Source organism: Myxine glutinosa, chromosome 2 (genome assembly GCF_964187855.1).
Source record: "Myxine glutinosa chromosome 2, kmMyxGlut1.1, whole genome shotgun sequence".
NCBI lineage: Eukaryota > Metazoa > Chordata > Myxini > Myxiniformes > Myxinidae > Myxine > Myxine glutinosa.
Window position 1 is genome coordinate 209,587,039 of NC_136262.1, and position 19,351 is coordinate 209,606,389.

Sequence of the window (19,351 nt, forward strand, 5' to 3'; positions counted from 1 at the left end):
AATCTCCTGTGATGAAGCTACCTCCGAGGGCCTTTCACTTACTCACCGCAGGCAGGTTGGTGGTCTTTCTGTCTTCTACCGACTCCTCTCCGGCCTTGCTCCTCCAACTCTCTCTGGGCTCTGTCCCCCAAACATTCCTACAGGTCGCACAAGATCTGCCTGCAACCCTCTTATGGTTAAACTGTCAAAATCAAGACTCTCTGCTCACCTTCACTCCTTCATTCCTCTTTTCTCCCGCCTCTGGAAACAAACTCCCTCACTCTCTTCAATCCCACTCCTCCCTCCAGGTCTTTAAAACAGCTGTTCACCACCATCTCGTATTTTCCCCCATGCAAAACCTTGATCTCTTCTACCCCCACTAATTTCAGCCCAAATCCACTTTTTTGAAATACCAACTGCTTTCCTGGAAGTCCTTGGTGTCCTTGTGTTTATACTTCTCCCAGCCCCCCCACCCTTCCCACGCCACCTTCCCCCAAGCCCTCTCCCTCCCACACATTCCCGATGTCCCTGCTCCCAAATGTTGTGTTTATGTGCTTCCCCTTCTCTCCCCATCTTGTGTATCGCTCCCCTTTTCATATACTTTGTTTGTCTGTTTGATTTGTTTGTGTGATAAATGTTAGCTCTTTCACGAGCCTCGATTCTGTATACAAAAAAAAAAAAAGCCTTGTTCAAGTCGATGTATTTTTTTTTTACAACAATTCAAGTCTATTTTTTTCACTTGACAAAATTTAGCTAAAAGATGTAAAATGACAATTTTTACAACAAATCTAAACACTGCGTATCAGGAATTAACACAGAGCTTGAGGAGAAAAGTAACGTGGCTTGGATTAATTGCTGAGTGAACGAAAAAGATGCGCGTAATTGCCCATTGTCCAATGATATCTCGCAAGACGATCATGTGACAGACTAGAAAGGCACTCGGAAGGGAGCATACCTCTGCCAGGTTGAACAGTTTATGTTTTGTATCCCACTGATGAACCAGATCTGGATTCGGACCTGAACCAAAATGTAATCGGCTTCTTATTGTCGCCAAACCAGCTCATCCACCAAGTTTAGGTATAAAACGTCCACAACCTTTTGAGATATCATGCTCTCGATCATTTTTAGCCCAATCACTCAATGGTGAATTATAATTAATCAATTATAAAATTCAATAATTATAGTATCTGGATCCTGATCTGGATCTTCACCAAAATCGAATCGATTTGTCCTCGTCACAAGCCCAACCTGTCAACTAAGTTTCGTCCGAATCCGTCCATAAATTTTAAAATATCATTCCATATGTCGTTTTTCGACCAATCGCTCCATGGTGAAGAATCACTTTAAAATTCTCATATCTGGATCCGTATTCGGATCTTTACCAAAACCGAATCAATTCTCCCTTGTCACACACTGAACATGCCCACCAAGTTTCATCCGAATCCATCAACAACTTTTTGAAATATCGTGCGATATATTGTTGTTGCCCAAACTCTCAATGACAATGGCGAAGAATCACTTTAAGAAAATTAATAATTCTCGCATCCGGAATTGGATTTCCACAAAATTCAAATCAATTCGTCCATGTTACACACTCAGCCTGACCACCAGATTTCATCTAAATTCGTAAATAACTTGTTGAGATATCCTGCACGCAAACAAACTGACAGTGGTCAAAACAACCTCTGTCCATTCCAGTTGGCAGAGGTAAAAAAGGTAGGGGCGGAGGGTGTGGTGGGGGGTTAGGGTTGTTAGGGTTAGCCTCTCCTCAGTGAAAGACACATGAAAGCCCGCTTGGAGTTTGCAAAAAAGCACTTAAAGGACTCTCAGACTGTGAGAAACAAGATTCTGTGGTCTGATGAAACCAAGATTGAACTGTTTGGCTTCCGTCTGGCCACTCTGCCATAAAGCCCAGATCGGTGGAGTGTTGCAGTGATGGTTGTCCTTCTGGAAGTTTCTCCCATCTCCACACAGGATCTCTGGAGCTCAGCCAGAGTGACCATCGGGTTCTTAGTCACCTCTCTTACCAAGGCCCTTCTCCCCCGATTGCTCGGTTTGGCCGGGCGGCCATCTCTAGGAAGAGTCCTGGTTGATCCAAACTTCGTCCATTTAAGAATTATGGAGGCCACTGTGCTCTTGGGAATCAACCAGTGTAATCCTTGCCTTGGGTCTGTTTTGGCAGCATGGAACCTGCTTTCGTGCAGAACACCAGAATGAAAGATGTGTATTTAATATATTGTCTTTTGTCTTCTAATACCCTTGTAATTCATGTACATATGCACTTGATGTCTCCTTCTGTCTTTGTCCTGCACATGATTCATGTAATTACAAGCTTCACCATGAGTCTAAAATCATTGTAAGATTATATAAATAATGCACGCCCCATCAATTTAACCATAATTTAAACAAACATAGAAGATGATGGGATTCCAAGGAAATGCAAAATCCTGGGAGAAATCGGATGCCGACAGTTAATCATCTGTTCTGTGCAGGCGACACCAATTGGAAAGATGAGCGGCGAGACCCGGCCGGTGAAGGTCGGGTACAGAGTTGAGGTGATCGGGAAGGGACATCAGGGAACGGTGGCTTACGTGGGTTCCACGCTCTTCGCCTCTGGCAAGTGGGTCGGAGTCATCCTCGATGAGCCCAAGGGGAAGAATGACGGCACAGTACAGAATCGGCGTTACTTCAACTGTGATGAAAATTGTGGAATCTTCATCAGACAGGCTCAGGTTTGTACCACAAGATGTGTGTGCACGGATGTGCTCAGTGTTGCACATCCATGGTGGTAGTTTGGATAACAGGATGCATGTGCTGTTATCAGAATGTGCATATTTGTCATTATGTGACAATATCTTGGTACCTTATGTTATGGTGCATTCTGAACTCTGTGTCGTGAGATTCCTTCTTTTACAGTCGTGGCCAAAAATATTGGCACCCTTGCACTTTTTTCAAATAACTCGCAATTTTCTCGAAAAATAAGTTGAAATTGACAAAAGTATTTGGTCTCCACAATTATTAATTTTACTGTTAATATTACAGAACCTTTGTTTTTGATTCAGAACTTATTATATCTTTTTAAATCGGAAAATAAAAATAAATGGCATTGACAAAATTATTGATGCCCAAGATTTAATATTTGTTAGCACAGCCTTTGGAAAAAAATAACTGCAGTCAAGCACTTCCTATAGCCATGAATGAGGTCCTACACCTCTATACTGGCAGTTTGTCCCACTCTTCTTGTGCAAACTGCTCCAGTTCTCCCAGATTTGAAGGGTGCCTTCTCCCAACTGCTGTTTTCAGATCTACCCACAGGGTTTCAGATCTCCCCACATTGCTGGCCACTCCAGAACAGTGCAGCATTTTGTCTTGAACCATTCCTGGGTGCTTTTTGAAGTGTGTTTTGGGTCATTGTCCTGATGCAAGATCCATGACCTTTGACGGAGACCCAGCTTTCTGATACTGGGATGAACATTGTGCTCCAAAATGCCTTGGTAATCTCGTGATTTCATGATGCCATGCACACATTCAAGGCACCCGGTACCAGAGGCAGTGCAGCAACCCCAAAACATCACTGAACCACCTCCATGTTTGACTGTAGGGAAGGTGTTCTTTTTTTGAAGGCTTCATTTTGTTTTCTGTAAACATAGATATGATGTGCTTCACCAAAAAGCTTTAATTTGGTCTCATCTGTCCACAGAACATTCTCCCATAAGGATTTTGGCTTGTTCAGGTGTGTTTTGGCAAACTGCAGTCGGGCTTTCTTATGTCTTTCGCCCAGCATTGGGGTCCTCCTGGGTCTCCTACCATAGAATCCCCTTTCATTGAGTTGGTGACGGATGGTGTGAGTTGAAACTGTCGTACCTTGTGTCTGAAGGCCAGCTTGAATCTGTTTGGCAGTTGATTGAGGTGCTTTCTCCACCATTTGAAAACCATTTGCTGCCATCTTCAATCAAGTCTGCTCTTGCAGCCACGTTCAAGGAGGTTGCCTACAGTGCCATGGGCCTTAAACTTCCTGATAACATTGCGTCTGGTGGACACAGCAACATCAAGGTCTCTGGAGATGGACTTGTAGCCTTGAGATTGTCCATGCTTGGCTGCAATCATGTGTCTGACCTCCTCAGACAATTCTCTGGTTTTATTTCTTTTCTCCATGCTCATTGCGGTGCACACAGTGATACAAAACAGAAGAATGACTCCTTTTCTCTGTTCAAACTGGTTGAATGAGTGATTTTTATATTGCAGGCACCTGCAACTCACCATAGGTGAGTTCAATTCCAAAGTAAAGGAGAATCCCCTGCTTGAAATCGAATTATTTGTAACACCTTCTAAAAGGTGCCAATAATATTGCCCGGGCCATTTTAGGATTTCTGTGTGGATTAATAATTTGAGGTCAAAGGTCATCTGTAGGTCAAATTTCTAAAATCACCATTTTTCATCCGATTGACTAGAAAATTGAACAGCATTTGCATATTGTCACTAATTAGGGAAACCAACTATTTTTAGGTCAAAAGGTCAAAGGTCAACTCCAGGTCAAACTTCTAAAATCTTCAATTTTCATCTGAAAAATCATCACTTTTCATCCGATTTAACCGAGCTTTGATTAAGATAGTCAATTATAATCTTAATGAAATGGACAATTTGATTTATCCATGGCATCTCTTTATTTTGGGTGGAGGGTGGATTATGCAAGTATCATGCTCTGCATGATGTCTTCTTTTTTTTCTTTTTTTTAAATGCTCATTTGTCAAACTCGTAGTCTTAAAAAAAAAAAAAATTAAATGGTGCAATCTAGTACAAGAGACCCCTTCACTGTTGTCACCCTGCAAAGCTAGATGACCTTGAACTGCTTTTTAACCATACGACGATGTTTATTTACTTATATTATTTTCGTTTTAATCCTGTTTTTTTAGAAGTTTTGAACTTATTAGTTTGGACATTTCTGCAGCACCATGAACTGTGGCACCATTCAACTCGCTTTGAGGCTGCATCTGATTTGGGTTACGTACGGAGGGTATCGATTCTAACTCTAAACCATTCCGTTCCCACGCTTGCATGAGGCTGCAGGAATTGTTCCAGAGCTTTGAAAAGCCTCATTTCCACATTGACATCATAATTGGAGCACGCCTTTGTCCACTCCGCCATAGACTCTCGTCCTCTCGTCTAATTCCTGAATGCCTGAATGCACAATCCTTTGAGAGCTTCAAGTTGCCCAGCAACCTCTGTTTCACTACCTTTTGAACCATTTGTTTATACGGGTTTTATGTTTTTGTGAGAATTGCAATAGTCATTGGATGTTTTTTCTGGAAACTTGAGGAAGCGAAATCAATTTGCTCTAGGGAGCTTTTTATTTGTGACAAGGGTGTGGGTTTGTTTGCGGATAGTCTTCTGTTTGTAATGCACAATGTTGTTCGGATCACAATCAGTCAAGTTCATCAGTCCAACCTGGTGTCTTCTGTAAGATGTTTAGGATAAAAAGAAAAGGGTTTCGTTTCTAGAAAACAATTGGAATGCTTAGTCTGAATGCTACTTTTGGTAGCTACTGAATGCTACTTCTGAAAGTTATTTTGGTTTTCATTTGGTGAACTCGCAAGCTATTGCAATAAGTACTACAACAATATTGCCCTTTAATTTGTTGTTTCTAAATGCTTAAACTAACAATTAGGTTTATATTTGGCGTCCAAAAATTTTTTTTTGCCTGAATAAATTGGAAAAATACAGGAAAGAAACCTCCTTTTTGGGAGGGGGTACACAGAATTGAGTCTCGGGGAAGAGGAAGTCCCTCGTAGCTTTGGGTCCACTGTTAAGCACAACAAGGAAGGGAATGAACGAACAAGAAATAAAGGGGAGAAACAGTGTAACCTGTAAGTAAGAGGGTCAAGGTAGATAAGGTTATTGGGGTAGACCAGAACTTGCCATCGTCTTAATATGAACTTGCGTTGGTCGCTTGCTTCGTCATCTCGGGATATGATCCACAGGTTGGTCGGAGCGATGAAGAGAAGGACAAGTTCTGGTGTGCGATAGAGAAGCTGATGGAAAACGTGAAAGATGAGGAAGTTGTTGTGGTAGGAGTAGACCTAAATGGACATGTGGGAAGGAGTATGGACGGTTTTGAGGGAGTTCATGGGGGTTACGGATATGGTGTGAGAAATGGAGAAGGTGAAAGGATTTTGGAGTTTGCTGATGGAGCTGATTTGTTGATTTGTAATACTCAGTTCCAGAAAGGGGATAATAAGCTTGTTCCATACACGTCAGGTGGGTCGACGACAACCGTTGACTACCTAATGGTGCGTAGGCGAGATAGGGGGCACCTCCGGGACACAAAGGTGATCCCGGGGGAGGAGGCTGTTTCACAGCACCACTTGGTTGTCTGCGACATAAGGGTGAAAGGTGCGAGGAGAGCTCGGCGGTGAAGTACCAACCGAGAATGAAGGTGTGGAGATTGAAAGTGGTGACAGTGAGGGAGGCATTAAAAGAGAGGCTGAGTAGGGTAGAGGATGATGTGGTTGAGCTTGAACGTGGTTGGACGTCAATGAAAGATAGTCTGTTGGGAGCCGTTGGTGAGGTATGTGGATGGACAAAAGGACCACTGAGGCACTCGGAAACATGGTGGTGGGATGATGAAGTTGGAAAGAGGATTGACGAGAAGAGGAAGAAGTTCAAGGAGTGGCAGAAGGCGAAGGGTACGGGAGCAGAAAAAGCAGAGCATGAAAGTTATAAGGCAGCCAAGAAGGCTGCAAAGAAAGAGGTAGCAAAGGCGCAGGAGGCATGTAAGAAAATGTTCGGAGAACGCTTGGATTCGGAAGAGGGTCAGAGAGCAAAGCAAAGCAGAGAGCAAAGGATTGCAAAGCAGATAGCGAAAGAGAGGTGTGATGTGATGGGGGTGAGTTGCTTGAAGGATGAAGTGGGACAAATCGTTGTGGACCCAGATGGAATTAAAGGAAGATGGAAAAGATATATGGAAAGGCTGTTGAATACAGAGAATGAATGGGATGGCAACATAGAGTGTAACCCAGTTTTAGGACCGGCAGAGAAGATAACTGAGAAGGAAGTTGAGGAAGCGATAAAGGCAATGAAGAGTAGAAAAGCGGGAGGGCCGACGGGAGTTGTGGGAGATATATTGAAGGCAGCAGGAAGTTGGGGTGTGAAGAGAATGACAGAGATCTGTAATCTGGTGGTGAAAGAAGGCCGCATTCCATTGGATTGGGAACTGAGTACCCTCGTCCCTCTATACAAGGGGAAAGGTGACCCTCTGGAGTGTGGCTCGTACCGAGCGATAAAGTTATTGGAGCATGGAATGAAGGTATTGGAAAGGGTGTTGGAGAGGAGGATAAGGAAGAAGGTGAAGATCGACGAAATGCAGTTTGGATTTATGCCAGGAAGAGGAACGACAGACGCGCTCTTTATTGTGAGGCAGTTGCAGGAGAAGTACATGGAGAAGAGGAATAAGTTGTTTCTTGGGTTTGTTGATCTGGAGAAAGCATTCGATAGGGTTCCACGCGAGTATTGACATGGGCATTGAGGAAGTTAGAAGTGGAGGAATGGTTGATTAGAGTCGTGATGGCAATGTACAAAAGAGCGCGCATAGCTGTAAGGACGAAGGACGGGAACAGTGCTGAGTTGGAGGTGAAGGTGGGAGTGCATCAGGGGTCGGTACTAAATCCACTACTATTTGTGGCTGTGATGGAGGTGCTGGCTCAGAACGTAAAGGAGGGTTTACCATGGGAGTTGTTGTATGCAGATGATCTGGTGTTGATTGCGGAAAGTATGGATGGACTGAAGGAAAAGATGAACAAGTGGAAGGAATGTATGGAGACAAAAGGTCTGAAGGTGAATATAGGAAAGACGAAGGTGATGGCAAGTGGTAAAGCATGTGGTGAGGTGGAAAGAACTGGGAAGTGGCCCATGTGCTGTGTGCAGGAAGGGTGTCGGAGTGAACTCCGTTCAATGTACAATGTGCGCTGAGTGGGTTCATCAAAAATGTAGTGGTCTGAGAGGGTCATTAACCAGTGTGGCAGCTACATTCAAATGCAAGGTGTGCACAGAGGGAGCTGCAGATGGAGGAAATGGTGAGTTGGATCTTGGAGACGGCGTGAAGCTGGAAGGTGTGAAAACATTTTGCTACCTCGGAGACATGCTGAATGGAGAAGGTGGATCAGACTCGGCAACGGTTGCTGGAGTGAGATGTGCATGGAAGAAGTTTCGGGAACTGAGTGGCATGTTGACGAGGATTGGAGTGTCGGTGAACCTGAAGGGAAAGGTGTATGCTGCATGTGTGAGAAGTGTTATGATTTATGGGAGCGAGACATGGGTCATGAATGTAGAGCAGCAACGAAGGGTGGAAATGCGAATGGTTCGGTGGATGTGCGGAGTATCGTTGAGGGAGAGGAAGACAAATGATGAATTGCGAAAGATGATGGGAATAGAGACTGTGATTGATGCTGTGAAGAGGAACAGGTTGAGATGGTTTGGTCATGTGTTGAGGAAGGATGAAAGTGACTGGTTGAGAAGAGTGATGGAAATGAATGTAGAAGGAAGTAGAGGACGGGGAAGACCGAGAAAGACTTGGCTAAAGATGGTGGAAGAAGAAATGCAGGCAATGGGGTTAACAAGGAGAGATGCAGAAAATAGGGCAAAATGGAGAAGATTGTCATGGGGACCGCAAGGCTAACCCCTGCTCTAGCAGGGAAAATGGCCTTAAAATGCATGTTGTTGTTGTTCGTCGCTTGCTTCATCGTTCTTTGCCACCACAACAACAAACCCCATGAAAAGGCATCTCGTAAGACGACTCTTACATGCAGGACATTTTTCACTCTTACACGTAAGGACACTCTTACATGCAGAGTCATCCTAAAAGTTGACTTACATGCAGGACATTACGTCACATAGTGCACCGTCCCTCGGATAGCTGTTAATTTGGATATCCTGTGCACTGGCATTTGTGGACATTAATGATCCCACGGTGTCCTTCGCACTTTACAAAAAGCAAAAACTTGCAACCATTTTGTTAACTATTTAGTTAACCTAATTGTTAACTATTTTGAAAAGATAAAAAGTAGTGAGCTACTCTTAAAGTTGGCTGAAGGGATGGTGCAGAAGGAGCACTCTTATCTTTGAACTGTATTGTCTGGGTTCGATTCCCGACCTGATGATAAACTATTTGGACTGTTGAATTGCAGGCAGGACATTACGTCACAAAGTGTACCGTCCCTCGTATAGACGTTAATTTGGATATCCTGTGCACTAGCATTGGTGGACATTAATGATCCCTCGGTGTCCTTCGCACTTTACAAAAAGCAAAAACTTGTAGGTTTTCAAGTGAAAAGTTACGTGATTGCAAAATTTATCGTTATTTTTGATATGTATCAATAAACTTCAGGAAAGAAGACTTCAAGAAGACTCGTTCTATATTAATGGCTTTTAAAACCAGAGAAATTGGTTTTTAAAGGAAATTAAAACTTAAAATGGCACTGAGTTAAGGATCATCAGAATTATCAGAATTACCAAAGTTCAAAGTGCCATAACTTTGTCAAAAATGATGGAAACTTGACCTGTAACTTATCATGAGGAAACCATGTGCCAAGTTTGAAATCATTAGCGTTAAGCGTTTAGAAACAAAGTCCGGAAAACTGTTTGCCTGATGGCCTGATGGCCTGATGGCCGGACTGACGGACGGAGGGACGGCGTGCAAACCTATAGTCCCCTCCGGTGTACACCGGTTGGGGACTAATAACTGCTTCAATATCGGTGTGTGACGATTGAAGAACTTGTGACTGAGCTGGGAACACCCGAGCATCACATTGTCACTGAGCATCTGGAGAAAAAGTAAGATGACTGCAAAATGGGTGTCGCATGTCATCACGCCTTGATCTGTATTCACGGCATATTCAGCCTTTTCTTTGGGGAGTTGACACTCTTATGGAATGCATCACTGGTGCATAGATAGAGAAAAGCTGGTTCCACAACTACAATCCACACTTGAAGGCTTGTTCAGAATAGGTGAAAGGGATTGGCTGCTCCACATCCAAAAAAGCCAAGTATCACCAAGAGAGCATCAAGCTTCTTGACATTACATGAGGAACTTCGATGCAGGAGCAAGGCCATTTGGTCCATCAAACCTGCACTAGAATTATTTGTTTTAACGACACATTTAAATTTTCCTAAACTGGGCAGTTCCGTGGAGGTCAAACAGTGAATAGAGATTCCTACCAATAGTTATTTTTTTAATCGCGTGTGCATCTCAGACCATTAGTGTGCAGAAAGGGGATGTCATCATCCTCCAAGTCAATGTAACACCCAAGTATAACTTCATGACCTCAACCTGTTAGTCTTGGCAATGAGAAATTTGCCTCATTCACTCAATTTCTCGGATTTTGGTCCATGTGACAACCACATAGTCCCCAAAATAAAAATAATAAACGGGCTAAGTAATACAGCCAGGACCACTCCGTGAAGGAACGATGTTTATCTATGAACGCTGACTCTTCAGAAGGAAGACTTCCGTGCTGGGGTCGAAAAGGTTGGTTGACCATTGAATATATAATGTTGAAGAGGATGGAGATCAACGTGACGAATAAAGTTTGGCTTGCATGTGGTGAAAGGCCTTCCTAAGCATCTTCAGGTTTCCATCCCATTTTGTTATTTATTATTTTATATTTTTAAAGGTGGGCTTCAACGGACACGCATGGACACATGGACACATGCTCTCCACCTCTGCATGCTTTTTGAGAATTATTACCTCTGCCACCTTAGGTGGACGGAGGTTTTATGTTTTCACCACTGTCTATTTGGCTTTTTGTCAGTAAGATATCTCAAAACGTTATGGACGAAACTTGGTGGACAGGTTGGGTGTGTGACGAGGACGGATTGATTGAATTTGGTGAAGATCTGGATCCGGATACTATAATTTTTAAGTGAATCTTCACCACTGAGAGATGGGACCAAAAACGATATTTAGCACGATGTCTCAAAAGGTTGTGGACGGATTCAGACAAAACTTGGAAGACATGTTCGGATGTGTGATGAGAATGAATTGTTTCAAATTTGGTGAAGATCCGGATCCAAATCTGGCCTATCGGTGGGATACAAAAGGTAAACTATTCAGCCTGGCTGAGGTTTGTGCTCTACCGAGTGCCGTCGTAGTTCTGTAATATTAGTGTTTTTTTGTTATCATCATCCACTATTGCAAGTATATTCATGATTTGTTTCTGGTTGCTACAACATACGATGAAAGAGCATTGCAGGGTTGTTTTCTTCGGTGTTGTTGCCGTCTGCTTCTGCCAACTTGTGTGGCACAGCAACGTTTTTAAGGTTTGTTTTAAATCGGAAGCACACATTAATTGATTATTATCTCGGGTGCATTTTGTGTGCACGTTGTTGTCGTATGGAATGTGTTGTTGACAGATTCAGGTTCTGGATGATGGAGTAGATACAAGCTCGCCGGATACACCAGATTCAGCTGTTTCTAAAGTCCCGAGACGTGGTGAGCTCACAATTGACCAATACACTGTTATACCGTCGTCGATATTGCTCGGCAAGGTGGGCACTCGGTTTTTGAGTGTTTTTAATTTCCTCTCGACTTTCCTGTATTAATTAACCGAGGTAGTGATGCTCCCTCTTTAGACTCTTGCACTTGTATTTAAATCATATCAGAGCATTGGTGGATATCATGCTGTTATATGACTTGCAAGTACATTTATATTAGACAATGGACAAGAACATTTGGGATTTGAACCTTGAACCAGGGCTTCCCACTACACGAGCCATGCATTCGGACGGGAACGTCCAACAGGCCGAAATATCGAGCAGGTTTTTTTTTTTTTTTTTGTATACAAGATCTAGGCTCGTGGAAGAGCTAACATCAGGTTCTGAAATGTTGTTAAACTTTTGAATGTTCAAACATAACAGATTGTAACATTGCATACAGATGGCTTCATTTGACATCCTGAAATACCATTAAAATACTTATTTATAATTAATATTATAAATAATTTATACTGGTGTTTTTATTTTGTAAATTTACTACTTTTGTTTTGTTTGCAGACGTTTCTGAAACTCCCAGGTCGAGCAAAATGGTGGGTTTTGTTGTTGTTGTTCATTACAAATGCACTTCTTTATTTTGTGAATGTTTGCTATTAGCAAGGCTTCTTCTTCTTCTTCTTGCAGATGCATGTGTAATTACAAATGATGCCCACTGGTTGCATTATCACTGGGGCATGGCTGTGCTACTAACAGTGTTGGTGAAGCTACTTTGAAAACCTAGCAGACGAAAGCGACAAGCTACCCCTTTAAAAAGTAGCAAGTTACACTTATTAACTATTTTGAAAAAATAAAAAGTAGTGAGCTACTCTTAAAGTTGGCTGAAGGGATGGTGCAGAAGGAGCACCCTTATCTTTGAACTGTATCTTCTTGGTTCGATTCCCGACCTGATGATTAATTAATGATCCCACGGTGTCCTTCGCACTTTACAAAAAGCAAGAGGCAAGCTATCACCAGCACATTAAACATATTCCAAATGACTGCTGGGGAAGGCAATGGTAAACCACCTGGCATGATCCTTGCTTGGTGGCTGTTTTGGCAGCACTGGCAGTTCAGACCAGGTTGAACCGAATGACGCCTGATGCTAATGTTGCTCATTTTGAAGCTACTTTTACATCATATCGAATTTACTTAAATTAACATCTTTGTTGGGTGAATCCTTTGGAGGGAGGAAGGATGAGGGTGGGTGCAGTGCCTTTAAAGCATGGCCTGGAAACACTGGATGACACCTGAGTTCTAGTGTTGAACGTGTGTACAGTTTAACTCCCCACTATATGCAGGGCCGGATTGACCTCTTTTGGGCGTCGCGCAAAAACAAATTTGTTCTCCTCATTTGTCTCGAGTTCTTCTCTAAACGAACTCTCCCGCTCTGCCTCTCACCTACATCTCTAATAGTGTGCGCACTGGCACGGACACATACACCTACATTGACAGTGCAGTGATGTCACACACCAGTAAATGACTGCAGTGTGGAAATGAAATGTAAACTACAACACCACCGCAACAGGATTATGTGGCACTTAAAATATTTGTACACCTTTCAAACAGTTTGCTTTTATAAAGTATTTTATGTAAATGTATCGCGATGTACACTAAAAAAAAAACAATTTTTAAACAACCTTCTGAGTGTGGGCCCGGCACTGAGGACCCATTGGTGCCATTGTGAACCCAGCGTTGATGATGTACAGTACGCATCGTTTCGTTGGTGGAAGATGTTTTCTAAGTTTGCAAATACTTCTATTTTCGTTGGCACAGTAGACAAAGCAACATGTAACCCTTCTCTGTAGCGGATTGATGCCGCGTGAAGGTTTTGCAACCATGACCACGACACAGTTTCTCCAGTTGGCTTGGTGTTCTTCTTCTGCTGAAGTGTCTCTTAATGACTTCAGTTTTATTTAATTTTGTTTTGATGTGCCCAATTTTTTTTTTTTTTAACCACTTTTTCTCTGAAATGGAAATGACAATTTTCAATTAGCATATATATGCTTGACCATATTCAGTGCCTTCAGATATTCACACCCCTTGACTTTTTTCATAGCTTGTTGTGTTACAGGCCTGCATTTCAAATGCATTATATTGGTATTTTTTTGTTACTGATCTACACAAAATATCCCATAATGTCAAAGTGATTTTTTATTTTTTATTTTTCAACAATAATTAAAAATGAAATCCAGAAATATCTAATTTACATGAGTATTCAACCCTAGACCTAGACCTGGACCCTACACCTTCAACCCTAGACTGAGAAAGACTTGGCTAAAGATGGTGGAAGAAGAAATGTGGGCAAGGGGATTAACAAGGAGAGATGCAGAAAATAGGGCAAAATGGAGAAGATTGTCATGGGGACCGCAAGGCTAACCCCCGCTCTAGCAGGGAAAATGGCCTTTAAAATGCATGTTGTTGTTTGTTGTATTCAACCCCCTGAGGCAATACTTCATAGAAGAGCATTTGGCAGTGATTACAGCTTCGTGTATTCTTGTGTATGTCTGTATCACCTTTGCACATCTGGATTTGGGGAGTTTCTCCCATTGTTCTTTCCAGATTTGCTCAGTTTCTGTCAAGTTGGATGGGGAGAGTCAGTGAACAGCAATCTTCAAGTCTTTCCACAGATTCTTAATGGGACTCGAGTATGGGCTTTAGCCGGGCCACTCAAGGATTTTTAGATTATTGTTCTGAAGCCATTCCAGTGTTGCTTTGGTTGTATGCTTTGGGTCATTGTCCTGTTGGAATGCAAATCTTCGTCCCAGTCTAAGGTCATTTGCACTCTGAAGCAAGTTCTCCTCAAGGATTTGCCTGTATTTGGCTCCATTCATTGTTCCCTCTATTCTTACAAGTCTCCCAGGCCCTGCCACTGAAATGCATCCCTTTAGCATGCTGCTGCCACGACCATGCTTCACGGTGGGGATGGTGTTAAATTGGTGATGAGCTTTGCCAGGTTTTTGCTTGACGGAGGGTTTTGCATTCAGGCCAAGTACTTCCATTTTCATCTCATCAGACCACAGAATCTTTGGCCTCATGCTCTGAGTCTTTCACATGCCCGTTTGCAAGCTCCAGGTGTGCTGTCATGTGCCTTTTTCTCAGGAGTGGCTTCCGTCTGGCCACTCCCATAAAGCCTAGATTTGTGAAATGCTGCAGAGACTGATGTCCTTCCGGCAGGTTCTCCCATCTCAGCTAAGGAACTCTAGTTCTGTCAGAGTGCTCATTGGGTTCTTGGTCACCTCCCTGACCAAGGTTCTTCTTGCCGGGTTTTCCAGTTTGGTTGGACGGCCAGCTCTAGGAAGAGTCTTCGTAGTTCCATATTCTTTCCATTTCCTAATGATGGAGATCACTGTGTTATTGGGAACTTTCAACACTCTCGAAATTGTTTTATACCCTTCCCCAGATGTATGCCTCCTCAAAATTCTATCTCAGAATTATATGGATAATTCCTTGGACTTGATGAAAGAGTTTCTGCTCTGACATGCACTGCCAATTGTGAGACCTTATATAGAAAGGGGTTTTTCTTTCTAAATCATGATCCAATCAATTAAATTGACAACACTTAGACTCCAATAAAGTTGTATAGACATCTCAAGAATGATCAAGGGAAATTGGATGCACCTGAGCTCAATTTGGAGTGTTAGAGCAAAGGGGTTGAATACTTATTGATTCAAGACATTTCCGATTTTCCTATTTAATTATTTTGTAAAAAAAAATCTATAAAAGAAAATTCCACTTTGACATTATGCAGTATTATGTGTAGATCAGTTACAAAAATTCTCAATTTAATCCATTTTAAATTCAGGATGTAACACAACAAAATGTGAAAAAAGTCAAAGGGTGTGAATACTTTATGTAGACATGTGATGTCATCCTTGGCCTCACGAAGTGGTACAAATTTTATTCTTCCTCTAATTTTTCTAATATCCTAACTTTTATTATTCAGCAGCAGGAAAGAAAGACAGAATTGTATTCGTCTAATTCACTTCTTGTGCTTCTGCTGGAAAATAAGGTTAAATTTATACAATGTAGCCTATCTTGTTTCAGTTGCAGTAGCTACATTGGACCGAGAGGAGTATCTCACTCCTCTAACAGGATACTATCCAATAAAAGTCACTTATGCCAGTAGTGGCACGATCTTTAGCAAGCTACTCTCTGACATTGGTTGCTGATGCCACTGCTCATTTGGGGAGAATTTTTTTTGTATGCAGAGTCAAGATCCGTGGAAGAGTGAACTGATCTGATCAGGATGCAACATAACAAAAGAAAATCAGAAAGAGAAGGGGGAAATGACAACAGTAGAGTCGATGGAGATGGAGATGGACAAACGAGGGATGTGGGTAACGATGAAGTGTAGGTGAGAGCACAAAGGGTGGACATGATGGATAACCAAAATTTTGGGGGAGAGGGGTTAATAGGTGTAGAAAATATGGTTTTCGATGGGAGGTGATCTGAAATGGTGGGGAACAGATGTCTTGCAGCCCTATAGGGAAGAAATAGATTGAAGAAAATGCAGAAGGTGGTTACCCAAGAGGGGAAAAAAAGGAACAAATGAGTGGAGGTGAGATTTAGGCAGTTTCACTAGGAGGGGGTTGCTGGTGGACCGTGTGCATCCTGTAGATACCTGGGGGGAGGAGGGGGAGGGAGAGCACTGAGAGGGCACAGAGTGCAAGTCCAGAAATGAGGTGGAAGAAGACAGAAATAACAACAACCTGTACGATGGCGAAGTGATAGACTCCGTTTCCAATAATTTTTTAAATCTTGGTTTCCACAGCATCACGCTGAGCAAGATGTGTGAGAGGGGGAGGCCAGAGGGGAGACAAGTACTCCAACAAAGCTGCAGATGAAGGCCTTGTTGGTGGATAAGGGTTCCGGTGTGCCATCTTTCCATGTTGGAGGATGCCCATTTGGCATCTGGGTTTGGAGGTCAACTTTGAAATGTGGCTTGCCCAAGAGAGATCATGGCTGAGAGTGAGAACCAAGAGTTTGAGTGACTGCACTTCCTTGAAAAGGTTGTTGGCAAAGTATATTGGAGGGTTTGTGCTACAGTTCTTTTGATGAGTGTATGGGGTTTCTCATGGTTAAAAGACAGTAGTACACGACATGACCAAAAGTATGTGGACAACCGAACATCAAACATCTCATTCTAAAATCATGGGCATTAATACGGAGTTGGTCCCCCTCCCCTCCCCCCCCCCCCCCTTTGCTGCTATATCAGCCTCCAGTCTTCTGGGAAGGCTTTCCACTTGTTGTTGGAACATTGCTGTGGGGATTTGCTTCCATTCAGCCACAAGAGCATTCGTGAGGTCGGGCACTGATGTTGAGCGATTAGGCCTGGCACGCAGTCGGCGTTCCAATTCATCCCAAAGGTGTTCCATGGGCTTGAGGTCAGGGCTCTGTGCAGGCCAGTCAAGTTCTTCCACACCGATCTCGACAAACCATTTCTGGATGGACCTTGCTTTGTGCACGGGGGCATTGTCATGCTGAAACAGGAAAGGGCCTTCCAAAAACTGTTGCCACAAGTTGGAAGCACACAATCGTCTGGAATGTCATTGTATGCTGTAGCGTTAAGATTTCCCTTCACTGTAACTAAGGGGCCTAGCCTGAACCATGAAAAACAGCCCCAGACCATTATTCCTCCTCCACAAAACTATACAGTTGGCACTATGCATTCGGGAAGGTAGCGTTCTCCTGGCATCTGCCAAACCCAGATTTGTCCGTCCTAATGCCAGATGGTGAAGTGTGATTCATCATTCCAGAGAACGTGTTTCCACTGCTCCAGAGTCTAATGTCGGCGAGCTTTACACCACTCCGGCCGATGCTTGGCATTGCGCATGGTGATCTTAGGCTTCTGTGCGGCTGCTCGGCCATGGAAACCCATTTCATGAAGCTCTCGACGAACAGTTGTTGTGCTGATGTTGCTACCAGCGGAAGTTTGGAACTCGGTCGTAAGTGTTCCAACAGAGGACAGACAATTTTTGCGTGCTATGCGCTTCAGCACACGGCGGTCCTGTTCTCTAGCTTGTGTGGCCTACCACTTCACGGCTGAGCTGTTGTTGCTCCTGGACGTTTCCACTTCACAATAACAGCACTTGCAGTTGACCGGGGCAGCTATAGCAGGGCAGAAATTTGACGAACTGACTTGTTGGAAAGGTGGCATCCTATGACGGTGCCACGTTTAAAGTCACTGAGCTCTTCAGTACAGCCCATTCTACTACCAATGTTTGTCTATGGAGATTGCATGTCTGTGTGCTTGATTATATATACCTGTCAGCAATGGGTGTGACTGAAACTGCCGAATCCACTAATCTATATAATAATAGCGTAAGGACTCGACTTTGTTATCCCTTTTACACCGCACCCAGTGACCCGATGCCCACGGCACTAATGGATTTACGATCTACGAACCACGCTCTTTGTTTATCACCTACAGCCATACTCGAAAAATCTGAATTAGCCGACGTTGGGGCCCAAAAGCATCCGATTAACTGCCGATACGACGCCATCTTACGACGCCATCGTATTGGCGTCTGCTGGGCGAAGGCGAAGCAAGCCGTCCGCTGATTGGACAGTCGAGTGGTGTGAACATGGGTGGTGTGAACCAAATGGTCTTTTTATTCCCTTGAACATTTTCAATTAGGATATATAAGGAAACGTCTTTATCGTCATTTTAATAAAGTTAAATGGAGTGACGTTGCGATACTCGGGATGCGTTGCATAAATCCTCGTAATTCACAGAGGTGTAGCAGGTGGCGAGACGTAAGGAAGCTTAAAGATAACGAGCTGAAACAGACGAACGATATGTCGATCCCTTTCTACACCGAACGGCAATAAAAGTATGAAAGCGGGAAGGCATGGCCTGAGCACTTCGAGCAGAGAGGACTGATTGGACTTAACTTAAAGAGAAAAAATTGGAGCTTAACGGAAGAAGAAGATCCCATGAGCGCCCCCCTCTGCCATCCATAATGGTACACTCTATCCATACACCACATCCTCCCTTCCGTGGATGTTCCACGGGTTTCGGCTAGTTAGAAGGAGTGTCCGCATACTTTTGGTCATGTAATTTATTCCAAGTCTTTGACCAATTTGTGATTAAGGCAAATTCCTGGTGAAATTGGGAATTTCACCAGAAATTCTCCCACATTTTGTTTTCATTATCGAAAATCACTGTTGGATCTTTCAGGACACCCAGTTAAACTTTCCCTCTGACAGAGGGCATGATATGTAATGCAACGCCTTACCTGCATAGCAGGACGACAGTGTATAGTCAGGTTAAGAATCAAAACCAGGCTACGTGGCTCAAATGTAATTGTGCTACATCTGCCTCCATCCTACAAAGGTCTCTATTAATATCAAAGTATATATTTCTGCCATGGCTTGCATTTTGAAATCTTTTCTGTCCTCTTTGCCAACGTGCATGGTTTATTTGAGCAATTGCGATCGCTTGCATTCATGTAGCGGTACATGCTTCTTTACTAACGTGTACTATACACTTGCTGCTTACCCGATGGTTGCTGTGATAACTAAAAGAAAATCCTTTGTTTTCGTTGGTTTTTGTTTTGCTATTTGACCTGAAGAGGGCAACAAAACCGAAGGTGGATATGAATATTGTGGGTGTGTGCATGTGCATGCATCATTCCCAGCAGACGTCTCATGTCTCATTCCTCCCCTGGGTTTACGTGCACCTGTCGCAGCACTTTGCATGCACTTTAATTGACCATCTGCCAATACTGGGCCTAATATCTTCCGGAGTCTCTGTTTCTGGATTTGTACCAGTTTATCATATTGTTTTAGCTGTTTATTTGTTGTTTACCACTCAATCAAATGTCAACTCTGACCCCTTCAATTTTAAAGG

The 19,351-nt window shown here is 43.1% G+C and overlaps 1 protein-coding gene across 3 annotated transcripts in view; it reads left to right on the plus strand.

The window, feature by feature from the left end:
* Nucleotides 1–19,351, plus strand: part of DCTN1 (dynactin subunit 1) — a 100,408-nt gene that overhangs the window by 3,256 nt on the left and 77,801 nt on the right. For 2 of the 3 annotated variants that reach the window (XM_068106396.2, XM_068106397.2), the window contains exons 2-4: nt 2,472–2,711; nt 11,383–11,461; nt 12,022–12,053. In XM_068106396.2, coding sequence (XP_067962497.2) covers nt 2,490–2,711; nt 11,383–11,461; nt 12,022–12,053 — 333 coding nt within the window. In that variant the 5' untranslated portion in view covers nt 2,472–2,489. The remainder of the gene's footprint in view (nt 1–2,471; nt 2,712–11,382; nt 11,462–12,021; nt 12,054–19,351) is intronic. The other variant, XM_068106399.2, reaches the window with a different exon arrangement.